Source organism: Manacus candei, unplaced genomic scaffold (assembly GCF_025592945.1).
Source record: "Manacus candei isolate 608988 ecotype Guabito, Panama unplaced genomic scaffold, ASM2559294v1 h1tg000014l, whole genome shotgun sequence".
NCBI classification, from domain to species: domain Eukaryota; kingdom Metazoa; phylum Chordata; class Aves; order Passeriformes; family Pipridae; genus Manacus; species Manacus candei.
Window position 1 is genome coordinate 22493348 of NW_026138062.1, and position 21791 is coordinate 22515138.

At 36.5% G+C, this 21791-nt stretch overlaps 1 protein-coding gene across 3 annotated transcripts in view; it reads right to left on the reverse strand.

The window, feature by feature from the left end:
• NAA16 (N-alpha-acetyltransferase 16, NatA auxiliary subunit) overlaps positions 1 to 21791 on the reverse strand; it is a 61732-nt gene that overhangs the window by 11816 nt on the left and 28125 nt on the right. For 2 of the 3 annotated variants that reach the window (XM_051778688.1, XM_051778687.1), the window contains exon 9: positions 18496 to 18602. In XM_051778688.1, coding sequence (XP_051634648.1) covers positions 18496 to 18602 — 107 coding nt within the window. Of the gene's footprint in view, positions 1 to 7492; positions 7641 to 18495; positions 18603 to 21791 lie in introns of those variants that run through there. The other variant, XM_051778690.1, reaches the window with a different exon arrangement.

Below are 21791 nucleotides of genomic sequence, written 5' to 3' on the forward strand. Positions count from 1 at the left end.
GTACAACTTAATTTATGCTATTAATTTTGAAGCATTGAAACTCACCCAGTTAAAGAAAGCTGATTTGAAAAAGATTGCATGAACTTCCCACGGCAGCAAAAAACCAGCAGAGACTTCTGTGGTTTTCTGGCAGGTTGATGTGTACTATTAACGATTTTTGTTTTGTTTGAAAGATATTGTTGCCTAGAACATGGACTGCATCTTTTGACATAAAAATCTACATACTGATTGATTTAAGGCTAATGCTTTCTGAAATCAGACCTTGCCAACAATATGGTTTCTCAAAATCCACCCATTCATTTTTGAGCTCACACTATACAAGTCTGACATTTACAGTAAATACAAATGTTAGTACCTCTGCATTTCATGACAATTAACTATTCCAATATCAGGTCCATTGCTCAAAATGCCACTTAGTACTTCTAAACATTTTATGAAATGCTCAACCTGTTTTGTAGCTACATTCTAAACATGCCTGCCATATGCAGCAAGTAACCAACCAGCCTCATAAGAACAATACTAAAGAAAGAAATATGATCTATGTATATATACTTAAAACACATAAGGGACTTAAAAACTGATCCCAAAGCACCACACATTTTGTCATCAGTAAATCAAACATCTCTGAATCAAATGAGTACTTAACTGAAAAATCAACTCCTAAAGATGCAAAACTTCCAGTTTAATACCAGACAAATATGTCTCAAAGCTGAATAAATCAATCCCTTGGTCTTCATCTCAAAATAAATTGAATTTTGACAGTATTTCCCTTCACTGCCTCTGAAAGTAGTGGTGCTGAACAAAGCTTTCTGGCTTCCCAAGCAAGAACAGTATTCTTTATTCAAGAAAATGGGATTTAGTTGAGTTTGTGACACCACTCTTCCAGCACAGCAGAAGAAGCATCCACTAGACTTGTTAAGCACCCTTATGTCTGTCCCAGAAATTGAGAAATAGCTGTGCTTTTCAGAGTATCTAGAAACCATTTTCAAATGGTCTTGCTGCAGAGTACCCACAGGGAACTGCTGTTCTGTAGCTTCAAAAGAGTCATCATCTAGAAAAAATGGGATACCTAAAGACTTAATGACAAATTAAGCATTTCAGCTGCACCATTGGCAAAATGCTTTCCTCGTGCCAGAAAACCATGTTGACATTAACAACCAAATCAGGAGTGTCTTTCAAAGACAAAGAAATATCCAGTACATGCCCTGAAGCAATACTCTAAATGTCTCATGGGAATACAGAAGCAACAATAAAAGCATTTCATAAGAGTACTATGTGAATACTTGGAGCCTTTGCTACAATGAGATGTTATCTAAAAGAGTGATAAGAAGGTGCTCATAACGTGTAGAAGCAGTATCACTGGACCCTGAAAAAAATACTTATGAACTTAGTTTCAAGTAAATTGAGATTGAAAAAACAACGCAGTTGCTAGATCAGAGTTCTGCAGAAGGCCTTTGGTGACAATTTTGAACAGGGTTTGCAGCTGGTCTGTGGCACACAGTTAATAACACCAAAACGAGCTTTTCTTGAGTTGTTTCCATTGTCAGTCCACTTCCAAGACAGTGGTAATCAATTCACACATGCACACAAAGCCAGCCAACAGAGCTGAAAGTTGAACCCACAAAACAATGAAGAGGCCCACTAGAAAAAGTTGGTTCCTTGTTTTTCTTTTGATTCTATGCTGTCCACACTATTTTAAACAAAAGCTTCCCCAGCAACAGCTTAGCACTAGAAAAAGCTCTGATGCAACAACAGCACAAATAAGAACATCTCCCTTTGCTCACAGAGATACCTTCACAGCCTCCCTGTTGTCACTCGATTACTTGTGATGAATGAGACAGACATACAGCTTGGCAAGGAACTTGCAGTCTCTTTTTGAAAAGGGTGTCTAGAGAGACTGTGGTGGAGGATCATGGGTTCAGACCCCATTAAGCTCTGCCCACATGGTAAATTTGCAACCTGAAGTCCCCATCTCTACAAATGCAGGCACTTAGGTGTGAAATTTCAGGCCTGCAAAAATATTTAGAAATGGTAGCAGAAGTAAACTTCTGATAATCCACTATATCCACCATGGACCCATCACATGATTAACAGTATTTCAATCCAGGGCATATTAACCATACCTTTCTGGATGGAAATACTGATGGGAAGGAAGTTTCAAATAAAGAAACTGCCAACAGATTCAAAAAGAAAAAAGCTCATAAATTCAATTAACCACATGGCAGGAAAAAGGGCAGGGGCAAAAGAGCAGCTACACATTAGAAGTATTTTACTACGGCCTAATGAAGACAAGACGCAACTTCATCTACAGCCAAGAGGTGATTGGCACGAATTGAGATGTGCTTTTTATTCAGGCAAAGAACAAAGCATGCCAAACACACGAGCCAGCTGGCACAGTTGAACTGCACAAAAGGTCCAAGTTCAGGCTCTTCCAATGTATCCACACAGGAAGGTGTTTATGGGCAGCCACCTAGAAAGTTGCATTTCAGTATGTAAGTTCACAACATCTATGAGCTTACACAGTTCAGAGAAGAACCAAAAAATTTCTGCAGCAAGGCTCACACTGGCTGATTTTGACTGTTTTAAAGCAATATTCCTCCACTATTTAAAATACGTCCCATCTACCCACTTTGAAACTTCAGATTTATCAGTATAAAAAGGAAAAGTTGTAGGGTATGCAAGTGACTGAATACTTCCATTTTTAGTCATGGCAACTTACTTGGAACAACTTTTTAGTTTCACTTGAAAAGTTTCTGCTCCACAACCTTTTATATAGCTGATACAGATTGCCCTCACCCAATGAGGTATGAACCACAGAACAAGCTTACAGAATGTTCAAATAAAGTACTCCAATTTTGAAAGCCTATTCAGCCGCTTACAGAGAACTTCCATGGCTTACACTTTAGTATATGGCTAACATTTGAATGAAATAAAAATCACAGTCAATTAAAAATTATTTTACCACCTCACGCCATGAAAATAAAAACTATAAAAAGTAGCCTTTTACTAAACACAAATCGCATTAAATTTCTTATCCACCTTTTGACATATGTCCAGTACACAGCTTTACTATTTTGTGTAACCCCCAATGAAAGTGTTGCTTTAGAACTATCAGCAATCAGATGTAGGTGCATCTCTGTTTTTAAATTTACTGAACTGAGCCATTAATCCTCACTCCTGCTTCCCTAAGAAAACCATTGTTAAATGTGTGCATATGCTCATACATACACAGGGAAACAAAAATCTTTACCTGCACTAAAACACACATCTAAAGGCAAGTTTCACAGCCATGTTAAATTCATCTAAAACAGAGTCAACGGCCAAAAAAAAGTGAAATCAGTGAGTTTTCATTCAGATCTGTTCCTCAACTGAGTTTGTTAAGCAGCTGCTCAGAATCTTGCACCCTGTTTTGGTGAAAACCTAGGTATTCTACAGTCAGGTTCAAGTACCTGTAGAAACACCTTTCTCATCATCATGGCTGGGCTTCGCGAACGAAGATCTGGGAAGGCTCTATCCACATTTGTTACAGGCACACTGGTGGCTTATGAGGCCAATACGAGACAGACATATCCGATTGCAAAAGGCACAGCAGAAAGACTCCTTAGATGGTATCTTCTGCAAGACAGGGTTCTTTCTGCATTGCCTTTTCTCCTCGAGAGTGATCCTGTGTGTGTTCTCAAAGGAGACAGCTGCGTTATAGACGGTGTGTCTCCAGGCCTCCCAATTGGAGGCCAGAGTAGACCTTTCTAGTCAGCTTGTAACTGGCCATCTTAACCCAGATAGGAGAAAAATGTTATTATTCTTCTATAAAGCTAATCCTATTGCATCATGGTTAGTTGCCAACTTCAGCATTTCTCAGTGTGTGGTAGCTAAGAAGACATTTATCCTCAGGAATTTCACCAGAGAGCTACCAGCTTATAAGGACTGGCCAGCCACAAAGCACTAACTCTGCAGCACCATCTTTAAAACTGTTACTGTCCCTTGCTGCCAGCACTAACAATAGCTAATCCTGAAATAAAACAAGTGATACTTTTTCTAGTATCAACAGCACAAATGAACACACAGGCTATTTGAAATACTAAACTCCAGAAGAAAAAGCTTCCTCCATTTATATTAGTCTAGTTTGTTATTTGTCATTCAAAAAGTAACTTGTAATATAGTATTCTGTACACTTGACCTGCTAAAGCAGCACTCCCTTAAAAATAATGCTATGTAGTAGCATAACCAATCAGAAAGTTTATAGTAGCAGTAGTATTTGATAAACATTGCAATTGTTTTGTAATTTTGACTAAACCATGCAACATTTCTAGTCATATGTGACTGCATTAACCAGTTTTTGTTTCCAGCTTATACACTGGAAACATATTTTTGTCCCATATGTAACAGGTTTTGCACTTCCAAGTTATTCTTAGAGAAGAGAACTCTCAGCTAGGGGAAAGCTGCTTGGCACACCGGCTGTGTAGACAGCAGAGCACTCAACCAGAATGGCAAACGAGTCACAAGAACATTGTTCATTACAGAACTTACTGCCGCTATGAAGAGGTCTAGTATGGTTATGTTTATACATTGAAAGTACAACTGCACAACCTCATCTGGAGCCCAGCAACAGTATTAGAAGATCAGTCTCATGTTAAGCACAACAAACTAAGTACAATGATTATAAATACAAGAGCCAGACATGAATTTTAAGTGCTTCAAATGCAACAATTTGAATATTAAAACGAATTCTTAAAAGATATTGTAAAATCAATACTCCAAATATCTTTATCAACAAACTGTTACGGCATCTACTTGGGATGGAAAAACATAGGATTGATTCAGCCAGACTTGAAAATGGGGTCTTCTCTTTGTTAGGAACTTCGAAGTCCTCTAATCTTTTTCATGAAAGGTAGCATCTTTCCATTCAGAAAATAACAAAAGTATGACTAAAGTAGTTAAATAATTTTTCAAATTCAACTACACATCTAGCTGTTATCAATATAATAGTTTAACTTCCCTCAAAAACTTATGGAAACTTCAATGAAAATGTATATTGGTTATAGGTGCAGCAATAGTAAAGCTACAGAACAAAGTAGGAACATGAGTGTTCAGCTGTATCATATTAAGTAATGTGACTATGAGGATCATATGTCATTTCTACACAGGCCTTTTTTTTTTTAAGAGAAAGCTAACACAGATTAGCAGTTTACAAAACTGGCAATGAGAAGTTACACAATTTAGAAAATGTCTGCGCAGGCCTCTAGAGTTCAGTAGTACCAGCAACACCACAGTCAGAACAGACTTACTGTCCCAGGAAAACTCTCCCAATAGTGGTCAAGCTGTAAAATGTACAACACAAAGTTAAAACACAAGCCTAGGGACTGCATGAAAGACTATTAAAAGTTGGTTATTTAAATTTCTTTTCTGATTTTACACTTGGAAACACTCATCTTTTACTGCATTTTCAAATTAAGCTATAGAAATTTAACATGTCAGTCTACAACTGAAGCCAGTATGTACTTTAGAGAAGCCTACTCATTTATGCGCTATTTCCAACTACGCAAAGAGCTCAAAAAAAAAGCGCATTGCTTAAATGTATTAGACATCTTTCATCTAGGAACTAGTCCAAAAGGATAAACAGACTATAACTGGGATATTGTATTTCCCCAGAAATACTGTTAGAGACATGATGGAGCCTTATGAAACAGACTCCCACAGGCAGTCATAAATTGCAAAGTTGTGCTAGGAAAGCACTTCATATGGAAGACTGAGGATCTGACGTTTACCCATTTTTTTTAATGTACTGCACCCCACTCCAGATGAACCTGCACTTAATAATGAACTGCAAATATCTGGTAAATTATAAAAACTGACACTTTCTTGATATGAGTGTAGTACAGAAGAAAAACAATACTAAAATTTAGAGATAACTAGCTAGCTCAGACTTAGTGTTTCAACAGCAGTCCTGTGTCTGAGTTACACTAAAGCCAAGAGGTTGTAAGGTACAAATGAAGGAGCCATTCTCAAGCAATTACAGACACCAAGCAACACAATATAAAGCATTGTTATACATTTTTTCCTGAAGAGCACTTGTCTCATTTAACATACACCCAAGAGTGAATGAAATAGGAAAGAAATGGTATACTGTTCTATGGAAGCACTGAACACCAATAAAGATTTTTTCATTTTCATTTGCCTTAAAATATGTAGGACCAGATTTTCTAATATGCTGAGCATTTGGTATCAGCTGAAGTCAGTGAATGTTTCTGAAGATAAACATTCCTGAAACTATAAATCCTAGGCTATATGATCAGTGTTTGGAGAATTCAGCCTTGACATCTTACTGGTTGTTTCAAATGTGTCAAATGGACAACACATCCCCTTTTTATCGTATTGTGTCAAGACTAGTAACTTGTGAAATGTGTCATAAGCCACAGCATATGAGAAAAGTGCCAAACAAAAAATTTGCATTATATCACAGTATGTAAACATTCAGAAAAATACTGTTAATTTTAGAGCATCTGACTTTCCAGTTAGTTTTGTTATTACTAATGATCCAGTCATAAAACTGTTGACAAAATGAATTAAGATAGCAATAGTAAAACGAGTTTGTGCTGAAAGTTTTAAGACTCATAAGAAAACAAATTCAGAGCAAACCAATACTCTGTCACTGTGGTCATCACACAACTAATTTAATGATTTTTTCTGAGAGTTTTTGGAGAAGTTTGGGGACTGCACTAAAAAAAGCAAATCATTCCACATGAGCAGAACATCAGTAGGAGCAACTATGAGCAGAGATATTGAGAGCATTTCTTCTGGGTCTTCAATCTAACTGTTACTTAGAGCAGTTAATCTCAACATTGACTATGCAGACTAAAAAAGTTGTCTTGATAAAGTAGTTTGTAAGTCAGCTGGCTACACCTGTCAGCTCTTGGCTTACAAGTTACCTCACAGACCCAAACTGTCAGCCATCAACATGTTTTACACTACCCATTCTCACTGCAGAGTGGAAGGATCCTATCCTTGTCGTACCTACAACAAAAGTTCTCATCCTTCTCCTTCCTTCACTTATTTTAAAACTTCCTTACTCCTCCTTATGATCCACTTGTATAGTAGAAATGCTATCTTTTGCTATGAACACACCAGTTGTTAACCAGATCCTGAGAAAGTCCACTTCCCAGATTTCCCCTACCGGAATTTTAACTCAAAGACACAACTTTCTAGCACTTGCACTGAGGGAGTCAGTATGAACAAAAGGCTGTCCTTGGTTACTCTTACAGAGCTATTTCTCGTTAAAATGCCAGAAGATTTTTAGCAGAACTAATGTTTTTCACTTCCTTATGTAATCCACCAATAATTCGCAGAGGACATCTAACTTGAAAAAACAGTGGCAATTTGCTTTATATTCCTTTAGCTTTCCACATCAAGGAAGAAATATGCCTTCTTTCCAGAAAGGGTTAAAGAAATATCTTCACTGAAGACAGCCTACCTTCCTGTGTGGACAGTCCTACACCTTTTTTTGAGACTGTTGTTTCTGATGTTTCTTCCAGCCAGACATTTTCTCTCATCCAGTACTTCCTCACAGTCTCCACAACTTTAGATACTCAGAAAAAGGGCACATGTGCACTAATGTCGAGCTTCAATGGAATCAACCAATGCACCTGCAACACAATCGACGTAAACCTTGATGTTTACTAATTGAAGATCTTCACTCTTTGGACTTTTTATCTCATGGATAGAGACACCAGCACATAGAAGGAACCAAAGAGTATTTTTGAACACTGTTCAACTACAAAAAGAGTTTTCTGGGGAGGAGGTGGGGGTAGAATTCCAAGATCCTCCTCTTGTGAGGAACATTAGCACATAAGGCTGTTCACAGTTATTTCTAATACACCTGGACAGTAGCTTATAGAATGTGAAAATTACTATATCCCATGTAATTGCTTATACTTGGTTATTAGCTTCCAGAACAAACATTCTGCTATGTGACACAGTTACATTCACTCTGAACAAAGACTTTGTATAAACAACAAAACTCATAATAATGCAATGGCACTTCTAAACACTAGCTGTTGCTCCCCAAATATGCAAAAAAGCCTACAGCTTCGTCCTGACATAATGAGTGTTATACCAACTGTATGAATTTCATTCAAGCAGAAAGATATCAATAGAAAAAATGTAATTTAAATAGCCAAGTACACTTGCTATTTAGAAACTGAAAGAAGCCTGATAAAAAGATTTAATAAGCCTCCATGTTATATAGTAGGCTTTTTAAATTAAAGGTGTAGCATAACAGAAAATTCAAGGAGAATGGTTATACTTTGCTCATACCCATATTTTACCAACCTACTTCATATAAAGTACTAAGCAAAGTATAAAAACTATGAAATCACTTGTAGCACAAAAGAAGAGCCCAGCAGCTCAACAGTAAGTCCTCTTCCCTGGATAGACTAAGACACCCATATCACAGTACTCCATGTACACACAGACTACATTGTGTTGAGACATTTTCCTTGTACTCACCTACAATTCTTACTACTTAGTCCTTGGTTTAAAGTCACAAAGACAACAAATTCACTTCAAAATGCAAGTTACCTCCAAGTATGCTTATGAATTGATGATGCAAAACTTTAGTGTTTTATGGCAAGATCAGGAATATCAAGTGAATAAATATCCAAAGGCAATACAAGAACAATGTGTTTTAAATGTTAAGTAAAAGAAACTATTTTTTTTCAGAAATAACTACAGTTCTTCAAAACACATTATCATCATTGGCCTCACTACAAACAAGCACTTCCTGTAGCATGTGAGGTTTTTTTGAATCATGTCTGTGGATTTTCCAAATGAGGACAGCCAATATTTTTTACTTTCCCATGTTCAATCCAACCATCTTTTCAAGCTTGCCATTGCAGAAATAGCTGGTTGAGCAGCTCCACTTTTAACTAAATAGTACAACATATTAAGAAAAAAGCTGAGCACATATTTATAGTTGTACAGATTCAGAAACTGGTGCTCAAACCCCTGCACTGTTCTTTCAGCAAAAATGTCAACTGAAAGACAGGGTGGAATGGACAACTGGGAATGTGAAGTACTCTGTCCACAATTCAAGGCTCTTGGATAATCCATTCTGAGTTGCATGACAGACTCATGAATCAGTTCCATGAGTAACATCATCTGTTGGAGTCCTACAAATTCGGTGCCTGTTATCCTCACCTTCAACACACACACAGTATATAAAGATCAAGAACTCTTCCAGCATGGAATTTCTAGATATTAAGACTTCAAGACGAGGATGACAGATCATGGGACTTGTGTTGTCACCTCCATAATGCAGGCTATTTTTGGGTAAAAGGCCATCTTCTCTTTAAACATATGCCATTGCAGTTGTCACTGTAGATTACAGTAAGACAACAGGTACTGGGAATAGTGAATATAAGTAACAGTCATTAAAAATTGAAGTACTGATCTCCAAAACACAGCACCTCACTTGTAACCTGGCATATGGCACCTGTCAAGCATCAGAAAACTGCACCACTGAGCACCTCTCAACAGCTCTGCATTTACACAGCACAGCACACTGACCCTACCACAGTGTCACACCACTAGTTCCTGTTGTATAATGTTACAAACGCCACCAGATTTGCTAGAACAAACCGTCTTCATCAGCAGGCAAGGTGAACGCAAGGTGAACATGAGTTATCTGACTCAAGAAATAATCTGGATGGTATTACAACTTTACTAGAATTTTATCAGTCCTCCACTCTTCCTTCACCAACTACAAGAGGGTAAACTCTACTTCAGTGAGCACCTACATCAACAGCCAGGCCAAATGATTGCTGATTTCTAAGTTGGAAGCTTTAAGCAGGTCTTTCTCTTTAATTGAGACTACGAGCAGATGATCACTGACAAAACACCAAATGCACAACATTGGCTATTAGAATTTGCACTGTGAAATTTAGCAGAAATAAAGACAGATGCCATATGTGCCACTTTGAGAGCTCCAAAATCAAGACTGACAGATGAAGGACTGTACAGAAACAATTACTAGATCCCTCCATATCTGTAGATCACAACCTCAGACTAACCTTGTCTCACTCCTGAACAACCAACCTGCTCTTTTGGCAAGTGCCTACCCTGAAGTAGTAAGGCTTTTGACACTGTCAAAATTATGTACTTCCAACAGGTTGTCTGTGTTACCACAGACAGTGTTAATTAAAAGCCTTGCTGAAGTCAACATACATAATACCAACTGCTCTCCAACCAACATACAAGTGCTGAGATAGTAATTTTGTCATACAAGGCTATAAAGTTAGTCAGGCATGAATTCCCCTTCACAAATACATCACACCTACTCCCAACCACACTTTCTGGGTTTCCACAATTACTTGCTTCATCAGCTGCACAAGGATTGAGATGAAGCTGAGTGACCCATAGCTTCTCAGATCCTCCTTTTTGTACTTCTTGAAAACAAGAGTAATGTTTGCTTTCCTCCAGTCCTGAGGAAACCCCATCCATCATAATAAAATTTCAAAGACTGACTGCAATGACACTGTCCAGCTCCAGCAGCAGTTGGAGATGCACCCCATTCAGGCCCAATAAGCATGTGCACACCCAATCTGTTTAGCAGTTCTATAACCTGATCCTTCACTGCTGAGATTGTATGCATTTAAGAAAGTAATGGAAGTGACACCCACATACCCTCAAAAATCAGAGAAGTGGTGTACATTCTCTATTGCCTTGATATACTCAACTTGCTACTTGATCAGCAACTCCTAGAAGACCTGAAGAAGAGTTACCACAAGTGTTGAGCTTGAAATGAGAATCTCATTAGGAAAGATGACAAAAAGAATTATCACAAAAGGTGCTTTGAATTTCTCTGGATTCTGCCCCATGAACAAGCTTGTAGTTGTGTTTTGGTTTGTTTTTTTTGTTTAGCATAACAGCAAAAGTTGTCCATGAAATCATTGGCAACTAGTATCTTCTGCTTTTCCTTGACACGTACAGGAATCCACTCTTAGGTATGTATAAGAATAAACACAAGTATCATCAAGACAGGGCTAAGGGCAACAACCAGGCATCAGTTAACCATCCACCGCCATTTTGTTGCACATAGTCTAATACAGAATACGTGCAGATGGCATACTTGACTCTCCTGTTCTAAGAAGTGCCCTATCAGAGAAGTAAATCATACCCAGAAGATCAAAACAAAATATCACCATATCCAATGTTTGCCTTGGCGCTAGCAGATGTGAGAAGATGCAGGTTGAGAAAGCACAAGAAACCTAAGTACCTGCTTGGGACTTGTCTTCCTCTCAGGTGTAAGGATTTAAAAGAGCACAGCTGCCTGTCTCAAACACTGTCAAGGCCACAGAAGGAACTTGCCATAAGACAAGCCACCACAGTAGGAACTTAAGATAAGTATAGAAGGCAAGAATTTGCAACAGGAAGGTGCTAGTTCCAGGTCTGATCAAGGTAAGATCTGGTTAGCACATTCTAGTTAACACATCTGGACAAAAATTCCCACACAAACAGGGAATGAACTTATAGTTTTGCAGAGCAGTAGGACATTCAGAGTTGCTTCAGGATATCTTAAACAATAGCCAAAAGCAAGAATGTGTTTCAAGAGGAATTGTACAAACAGGCAAAGGCTGGTACTTGAAAAGGTGACCGAATTCATAGCCAAGGTACGCATGTTTACTGTGGAATCTCTGTAATAATTCTGTATTCTAAAAGCTATTTTAAAATCAGATATGCTTGAGGAATAGAACCCAAGTGGCTGGTGTCTCTTTTAATACATGCAACAACATGCAATAAATTATAAAACCACTTTGAGTCTATACTCATATTTTCCCCATTTAATTTCTTCCTTCAGTTTAGAAGCCATACACTAATGTAGGTGACTAATTAAAATTTGATTAACAGATTAATTAAAGCATGTTCTTATGAGGACTGAATTTTCTATTTTTGACAGAAAACAGCAAATTGTTTCTGAATAACAGGTAGCAACCACTTAAAAAACACCAAAAAAATTAAGAATATTCCTCTCTATTATGTGTAATTTAGTAAAATCATGCTTCATAATATACTAATAAAATTTTCAACTCAATCCAACATGCACAGCTACAGTGCCAACTTATGCAGGAAAGTGTGTGAACTTGATTTTGAAGAGATATCTGGTTTTGCCTTTTGTTTGTGATTGTTTTGCAAAGGCCATTTTGCTGCATTTGTTCCATATGAGAAGAGTTCATATAAGTGACATTTAAGAGTCTGCAAGCTGTTAGAGCAACCCCGAAGTCAGCTGACTGACACACGAAGTGAAACACACTGTCCTTACAAGACACTACAAAGATCAGTTGAGAAAAATTAATATCAAGCTCAGAACTGAAGTTCCTTAATACTAGTAACCTGTAGGGAAAGGTCTCAGCTCTTGTCCAGATCACCCATTTCCCTTCCTTTCTCCAAACCCAACAGGTAAGTAGAACCTTGTACAGTGCTTTTTACATTTGTGAGCTTTGCTTTTTATGTAACCACACTCCCTTTACCCTACTTCATTATGACCAAGAGTTTTCACATTTAAAAAGCCTCAGACTGCCATATAAGGAATAGAAGGAAAGCATAACCAATTTCTTCACAACATGCAGTGGTTACTTCAAGAGATATATGAAACAAACATAGAATGATGAACATGATTCTTCACCATCAAGCATTTTTTGAAAATAAAAACAAAGCCATTAAGACAGTGTTTCATCAAATGATTTCTCTAATGTTTTGTAGATAAAAAGTGATCTATGACTATCAGTGATGTACCACTGAACACAGTCTACATGATATTATAAACTTGCTTTGAATGAGACACTGAAAAAACACTGTAAGACTCAGTCTGACACCCTCCAATCCTCTATCACCCTCCAATTGACCTTGTCTTCAATTGGGAAGACATAGAATCTGGCTGTGTACCAAGGCAGCAAGTTAGGAAGTGATTAGTGCATGCCTTTGGTATCTGGAAAAAGGCAGCACACTAACAATTATCACTTGAGAAATAACTTGAACTCTTTACATAACTTATCCTTACTCACCCATATAACCTGTAGAAAAGCAGTTACCAATACTATAAAAAACGTAAACAGACATCACCTCATGTCATCCTTTGTCCAACATTTCATCCTGCAACCTGATGCCTCTCACTTCTTATTTCAATATTAATTTTATGCTACAGAATGGTATAGATGTGCAACCAGGATACCGAACAGCTGGCATGATTTTTTAAATGATACAGTATTTTTACAATCAAAAGCTCTATCCACAGCACAATACATTGAGCAAGGTAAAATGGCAGTACAGTTTCTAGGCAGAAGACAACTGGTAGCTCCATTTCTTCAGTCTAAACTACTTATGTCTCCTCCAGTCTAAGTGGCTTGACAAAGAGGAAAAGACAATTAAAAACCAAACTAGTTCACATGCTACTTATCACATTAGCATAACAGTGCAAAAACCTGAAGAATCACAAGCTCCTTTGAAGAACTTTGAAGGATTAAACCATGTATTGGTTAGACCCCTTCTAAAACTAGGGAGAAAAACATTAGCCATATCATTGATTTGCAAGCAGTAATGGACCAGAAAGTCTCAAACTGGATCTTGTTGCAGAAGCATGTGCAGCAATTTACAGCAAAGCAAGTTTAACACTTTCTGCCCATCAGCTTCCAGTTCTTTTAAAGTCTCCTTTAACACAATTATCAGTGGATTAACAACTTCCTCTTAGAAGGTAACAGTACTGCTGAGAATGATGAAACATCCAGCTAACCTGCTTTTCCCAGGTTTCACAGTAGCATCTGTTACTTTCTCAAGCATCCAAGTTTCACGCAGTTACCAGATCTTGATTCCTTTTCAACCCAGTTGTGCAGTCAAATATAAACCTCTGTGCATCACAAACTGAACACAAGGCCAACATGTATATTTTTTTCTGCTCCAGAATTACACATACACTGCATAATGCAATATGAGGTATATTTTATTTAACTCATTATAGTTATTATTAAGGAATGTTGTACCTCAAAACAAGTCTTAGAGAATGCCAAAAAGCAACAAAACTATATGTAATCTTGATTGAACAGATTTCAGATCCTCATGCCTTTGGTTGCTCAAAGAAAGTTTCTTCCAGCAAAAACCTTAAGATTACTTTTTTCCGTGAAACAAACAACTTTACATTTCCCATTTATGGCACCCTTCCATGATTTCACCCAAGTGATCTTAAACAGTTATACTTAAACTGTAAAGAAAGATAAAAATACCTTTCCTCCTTAACCATAGTAAGGCATATTCTTCAATGAAGAGATGAAAAATAAGTTGTACTCCACATCCTTCACCACACCAATACTGGTACAAGTATGTAAAAAAATTCCAGTTCAGTAGCTGAAAAAGTAACATCCCTTCCACCCAGTTAGCACTGCAGTGATTTGACTTTTTGGTGGGGCATTCAGTACTTCTTTCTAGAAAGAACTGGGAAAGCTTCCTCAGTGTTAGTTTCATAGGTATGAAGTACTCATACAATGGATACTTCGTGAAGAAGTATAAGCAGTTCCAAACACACCCTAGTGAAACATGGAACACACAGCAGGCACCTACAGGTTCAGGCATCTGTATGTGTATAACCACATTACAGGTGCCTGTGCTCCCTCTACAATTAAAACACATCTATCAGTCCTACCTCGCATAGCTAAAAGGAGCCTTGGGAACATCTGCTGAGACTGAGTAGGAAACCACATATGGTGGTGAACTGAAGAGTACTCTACAGCCTCTGACCTAAATTCCCAGGCCTGAATCTGGAACTTAATGTTACTCCTTGACTATTAAAAACACATTCCAGAGAATCTGGGAGAAAAACCACCGAAGTTTCTGAAACATGAACACTCCTGCCTGAAATAACTCACCTACTCCCCCAAAAACCAGAACCAATAAAACAGAGATAAAGGTAACTACTTCAGCCATTCTTTTATTGGATGACAATCATGCTAAATTTTTCACTTTGCCAAAAGTTACGCCTAACATACAAGGATTATTTGGTTTAATTGAATACACTGAAAATTATTACCCAAGGGCAGGGACGTACAGAAGGACAACATACTCTACAATAAACTATGCAAAGATAATATCCTATAGGTTTTTTCCTTTTCCTGGAAATGTTCAAACAACAAAAAGACTACCTGTCTTCAGGGCCCTTTAGACACAGCTTACTGATCTTCAGTGAAGTCTCAGATAAGATTTCAAACAAATAAACAAGAAATTCAGACAAATACCAGGCAATTCTAGTTTCCCTAAAACAACTTAATCTAACAAACATGTAAAAATAGCACCAGAGAAGGATTGTGTCAAACAATTCTCAAAAGAAAAATGAGTGTAGTCAAAAAAAAAAAAAGTTGATGTTTGGCCTACTTGTAAATTAAAAATTAGTCCAGTGTATTCTTGGTGGATTACTTGTTCATTGAGCAATTTACCTTTCAAACTCCTTATTTGTTTAAAGGATCTTTGATCAAGTCAATGCTAACATACTAGAACACAAACACTGACGACTGATCATCATAAAACACAACTGAAATTTTAACTCCTTTAACAGACAAAAATTAAAAAAAAAATCAGAATTTTTCCCACCTTGTTTTCTGATGTTACTTCCACAACTTCAGCAAATCTGGTTTAGATGTTTATTACAACAATGTCTGTACTGGAAGACAAAGCATAACTTCCAATCTATAACATTGATATTTGGAGTCTTTCTAAGCAGTGTTAAGTACTGAAGAGTTTCTAAAACCTTCCTGAATAGTCTTCATATTGACCTGGGCAAGTCCTAAAGCTTTGCAGCTCTGTGTACCTGAAGCCAGACTCCACCCAAAACTAATGTTAGTAGATTGCAACCTGTTTTTAAATGAAAGTATGCCAGCAATTTTATTTAAAACATTTAGTATGAAGTACAAACTTACAGCAATTAGATAATAAACAAGGTTTTCCTGAACACATCTGACCAACATTTGCCTTCAATATAACCAACCTTTTTTCCTTGCCCTCCTAAAAGATCATGGACCCATACGAACTTCTAGAAAAAAAAAAAAGGAACTTTCTAGGCTTAAATACCAACTCTTTCATAAAGTCCTCTCTCATATCTATGCCACTTCAAAATGCAACTGCAGTTGACAACACCAAATTGCACCTGCTTCCTAAGACATACACGGCGAACTGTTTATTCCCAACTGGTATAGAACTCAGAAATTTGCTACGTATTTTCTGGTAGGCACAACATGATCCTGACTACAATCATCTTTATTTTCAGTCAAAATACACCTGTAATTTATGTGAGAAGCTAAAACTATGCTCCAACTTAGACAAATTAGATACTGAAGGTTAACGTTTTCCTGAAAGGTGTAGCACACGTTAGTTTGTCACAATTTTCTGCCACCAACCCCTAAATTTTAGCAGTTCTAAAATCAACTGTCAGGGACTAAAAGTAAGGTTTCTCTAAGTTTCAAAAGGTTCTTATGTTACATTATAATTATCTGCAAACCCAACCAAGTAAAGTGTAAAAGACAATCTGTGTTGGTAACAGAAGAATGTAAAATATAATAAAAATGCTTTTGCAGAAGCTAGCAGCACAAACAAATCCAAGCATATTTGGAAATGGTGAAGGTCCTGATTTTAATTACTTTTTAGGATGAAGCTGGCAGTTTTGAACAGCACTGATTTGTTACAATGAAGATAACTAGCAGAAAGGCACCCTTCTGTATAAGTCTACCCCAAAATACGGTAGCCCTCATCTTTTTAATCCATCATGTCAAAAACCAAATAAGTGCTAAAAAGTTTGTCACATGTCAAATGAATGTATATGTATTTTTCAATTTCTAGATTTTTCATATTTCAAATAGTAGAAGTAAAACTTTAGACAGAAGTACAGTCAATGCTGTGCAATAGTCTCAGCATCTCACAATTAAAAAAAATATCAATTCTATTTCAAATGTTTACATTGAAAAGTGTGTATTAGCAATAGGCACTGCAGAAAAGCTTGTAATACCCGTGTGTCCTGGATTCAGCTGGGATAGAGGCAATTTTCTCCTTAGTAGCCAGTACAGTGCTGTGTTTGGGATTTAGAATGAGAATAACATTGACAGTACACTGATGTTTTAGTTGTTGCTAAGCTGTGCTTACTCCAAGCCAAGGATTGTTCTGGTTCCTGTGTACTGTGAGCCAGAAGGAGCATAAGAAGCCAAAACAGAGCATGGCCAGGACAGGTGACCTGAACTAGGCAAAAGGATATTCCATACCACAGAACATCTTGTCCAGTATATAAACTGGGGAGAGATGGCTGAGAGCTGCCAACACTGCTCAGGGATGGGCTGGGCATTGGTCAATGAATGGAAAGCAACTGTATTGTGCATCACTTATTTCTCTTCAATTTTATTCTTCCCTCTCCCCTTTTAATTACAATTATTATTATCATTGGTATTATTATAGTTTGGTTTGATTCAACATTAACCTGTTCCTATTTCAACCCATCAGGTTTACTTGTTTCTGATTCTGTTCTCCACCAGGCAGGGGTGGAGTGAGCAGGAGGCTGCATGGTACTTAAGTTGCCAGCTGGGGTTAAACCACAAGAACATGATATCAGAATTTACTAAAATTACATCAACCATGGAGAGAAAGTAGAGATTACAGAAGTGAACTGAAAATTTCCTGTTAGGACAACTAGCAAAGAAACTGTTAGAAAGAAGAATAAAGAAACTGTCAGAAAGAAGAATAGTCAGTCCAAATAAAGCAGCATGCCCTGCTTGTTGTAAAGCCGCATCATGTATTAAGGGTTTTTCCAGATACAAAATCCTCTTCACACCTAGTCATGAATGGTTTAGAATACCCAGACTTTTATTGTTTACAGCAAAGACAGCAATATCTGAAGACACTGATCTCTATTTTATTTTCTACACATTTTAGTAACATGCTTTAGTTTGAAAATTTATTTTCACTATACCTTACCGTCAAGTTTAAAAGGAAGAACTACATTTTAAACAATAGTTCTAATGTGACACAATTTTGCCAAAACTGTGAGAGTTCAGAAGTACAGAGATTATACATTGACGTTTCAGCTAAAGACTGAAATAAGAAACAAGCCTTTGTGGTAAATACTAATGTATTAGTGCAATTTAGAAATGTACGTAGAACAACAGCCACCTGCGTTATATTTTAAAATCATTACTTCTGGTGACATCATAAACCATAAGTTGAAAGAATCCTGTAATACTTGCACTTAAAGTACACAAAGCTAATTATCATCTTTGATTTTTCAAGAAAATTCAGTGCATTCTGCACCAATTTAATTTCAAGCATTTTGACATCAAGTGACCACTCACATACGACAAAATAGCACATTAAGGAGAAAAACGTTCAACTGTATTTGGTAAGTTACAGGAAAAGCTACACAAAAACTCTTTGTCTATCAGAAATTTAATATAGAATACTTCATTAAAACCAAATAAATTTTACCTTTTCTGGATTGTAATATAAAGATTTCAAAGTGGTAAACAAGGGTGGGCAGCCTTTACTGAAGTTAACCCTCAGGAACTTATCCGTTAGTTCTCTAAATTTTTCACCTAGAAACAAAAGTGTGTTTGGTTATATGTCAGTGATTGCAAGTGTTATATAAATATACGCACTAACTGCTGTGCAACTCTGGATAACAGAGTAACTGAGAAACTGCAATTAAGGGTTTTAAACTTTCCTGTTCTTTAATAAGACACAAATATACTCCAGACTTTAAAGAAAAAAAAAAAAACAGAGCAAAATGCTTTAACTGCTAGTGTTTAGATGTTTAGGAGTGTGCTGGCAGACATGGTAAGAGTCCTCAAACCTCTAAAGTCTATTAAAAAGAGAAAATATTAAGTGCTGGCTACCAAGAATGTAACAAGGGTTACTTAAACAAACGTTGGAAAAAACTATAGTGTTAAGAATAACAACGGAGATCTTGTAAAAGCTTGTAAAATTCCATCATTGAAATTTTTTATGATTAAGTTAGACAAATGTGTTAGGAGCAGTGCAGATATAAATTATCCTGATTTGAGGAAGAAGGATGGATGAAATTAACGCTCTGCCTCCCTTCTGGTTCTATTTTTTATGAGTAGGACATGACTTGTGATATGATTGTTTCTGGAATCAGAAAAGAATAGAAGATTTACTGTTTCAGAACCATAAGCTCAGTGTCAGAATCATCTCTATCCAAATATACCAGAAAAAGCTAAAAATCCAATCTTATTATATTTTCAGATAAAAATTACAATACTTGCAGTATGTGCCATCTTTCTGAGAAATGTTGCTTAAAAAAAAAAAAAAAAAAGGCAGGACTTTAAAAAAAAGACATCCCTCCAGGAAAATAGGTGGATTTCATGTTCTTATCCCTATGATGAAAAGTGATTGTTTTCAGTTGTGGTTGTTTCGTTTGGAAGTTTGTTGTTGTTGTTTGGCATTTTTTAAATTGGTACTTTTTATTGACTTTGCTTTGCATTGGGATGAGGTTGCTACACTTCAGTGCCTATTCAGTTGTGAACTTCTCTAACTCTTTACACAAGGAAGCAGTACACTTCACATAATGCTAACATACACACATAAAACTGACATATAAAACTGTTGAAATAAACTTCAATCCATTAAGAACACAATAAAATGTGATTTACAGATTGTTTTATAGATATGCAGAAAATGCAGACACTACTGCTTTGTATGTAACATTCTTATGTACTTCCACCACTACTTAATTGTCCTACACTTACTGTTATCAGCACTGTTGCTGATAAACACTGAGACTAATAAAAATAACTCATGTTTTCACCTCGCTGTACTAAAATAAACTGCTGTATATAGAAACTCTTACTACCTGTGGATGGGGATCCATAACTGGACTGTAAGCACATGCTTTATTACAGATAGATTAATTAAAACATATCTTCTCACACTACAGAAACTCCCCTATGTAACAAAAAAAAAAAATAAAATCTCAGTTTCTCCTGTTGAATTCTTCTAATTTATTTTCTTGCTGGAAGAATTACAATTCAGAATTTGGGAAAGCAAGATTCAACCTTTCATTAAGTACCTATTTATTTACAGAAAACAGAACAGCTTTAAAACAAAATCTGAAAAAAAAAAAAAAAGCACAGAGCTGGGCACCCACCTATAACAAGAAGCCAAGCTCACGATTTAGTCTCTAAGGGACAGACCTGACCACAGCAGCCATAAATCCACAGCAGCATAAACAAATCTAAAACTGCATGGCCACACGCACACTTGATCAGTCTGAAAATTGATTGTAACAGCCTTCCTGCATAAAGGTGGTTTCCAGTAGGATCAAGGAGCAGATTTGTATCAAATTCAAGGTTAGTAAGATGGCAATGGCAAGGTCTGGAAAAGGACTGACCTTTTAATATAAGCCTGCACTTTAGAGTATTTTAATTCCTTAACGTAAATTAAATCTGAATCAAACAGAGATGGCTGCAGCTGGTTGGTGACCACACTGGAGCAGCAACCACATTTAGCTAGAAATTCTATTGTCTTGAAATTTGCAAATATTTTTCTGCAAACAAGTTTATTTCTACACCTTCATATTCTCACTATTAACTTTCACCTACAGAAATTCTTATCTCCTGTACTTATAAATACAGGAGATCATTTACTAAATAGATTAATTTCTACAGGATCAAAACCAGTGTTATACATTCATGTCTGATACAAGCCTAATCAGTAAGTTAACAGAAACAAGTTTTAACTTAGGAAAATTCTTATTTGTTATGAAATGCTACAGAAAGTAGCCAAGAGATTTTTTTTGATCAATCTAGTAATAAATTTTGCTTTCATTTAGCCTATTGCTACAGCATGAGTAACTCATCCTTGCTACTATACATATTCCTACTTAAATTAATATTAGCTGTGACACTACACTGTCAGAGACAAGGTAACCTAGGGCAAAACAGTGAAATGAAGTCAACAGCAAAACACACTATTAATAAAAACATAAGAAAGCATTTTGCAGGCTATTTCCTTATTTGCTATGTGTTATCATAACAATCCTATTACAAGAGAAAACCAATTACTGTCACCTAGCTTTTCAAATCTAGCTGAAATGTCTTAAAATCAGCCCTTGTATCTTCAAAGAAACTGAAGTATATAGGATTATAAAAGGCACAAGTGGCAACTTTTCACGAAGCAGTTAAAATCTTGTGTTTTACACAGGAAATCTGTATGCATGTTCAGACTCACGAGTAACAACAGGGAAGTAGAGTAGCTGTATTCTGTAACATTTAAAGGTACCAACAAATGCAGTGCTCAGTAAATGAGCTAAATTAAAAACTAACCTCAAAAGCATGAGCAGGTATGTTGGGAACTCGTAGCTGTACACAAATTTCTTGATATTTGAAATCTAGCTTATATACTTTATATTTCTTTCCTAAAGTCTTCTACTGGAGTTTCAGCAGTTAGACATCTATATCTTAAGTGTATATTTTTATGGTGTTGACCATTTCACTTTGCCTCCTTCCTTCTATTTCGGAAGATCATAGCTTTCCATTTTAAAAAGAATATATATATTTTCCTTCCAGAACTAAGGATATTTGTGCACTGTATTTCAAAGCAACTTTTGAAAGGACTGAGTCACTGAAAGAACTTAACTATAAAATTAAATAATTTGTGCTGCATAATACTGCAGATCCACTTTTTTTTTCCTATTCTTATTAAATTAACAGCACAGATAGTTTTCATTGTAGAATTAAGTTCTAACGGCTCTACAGCAAAGTAGA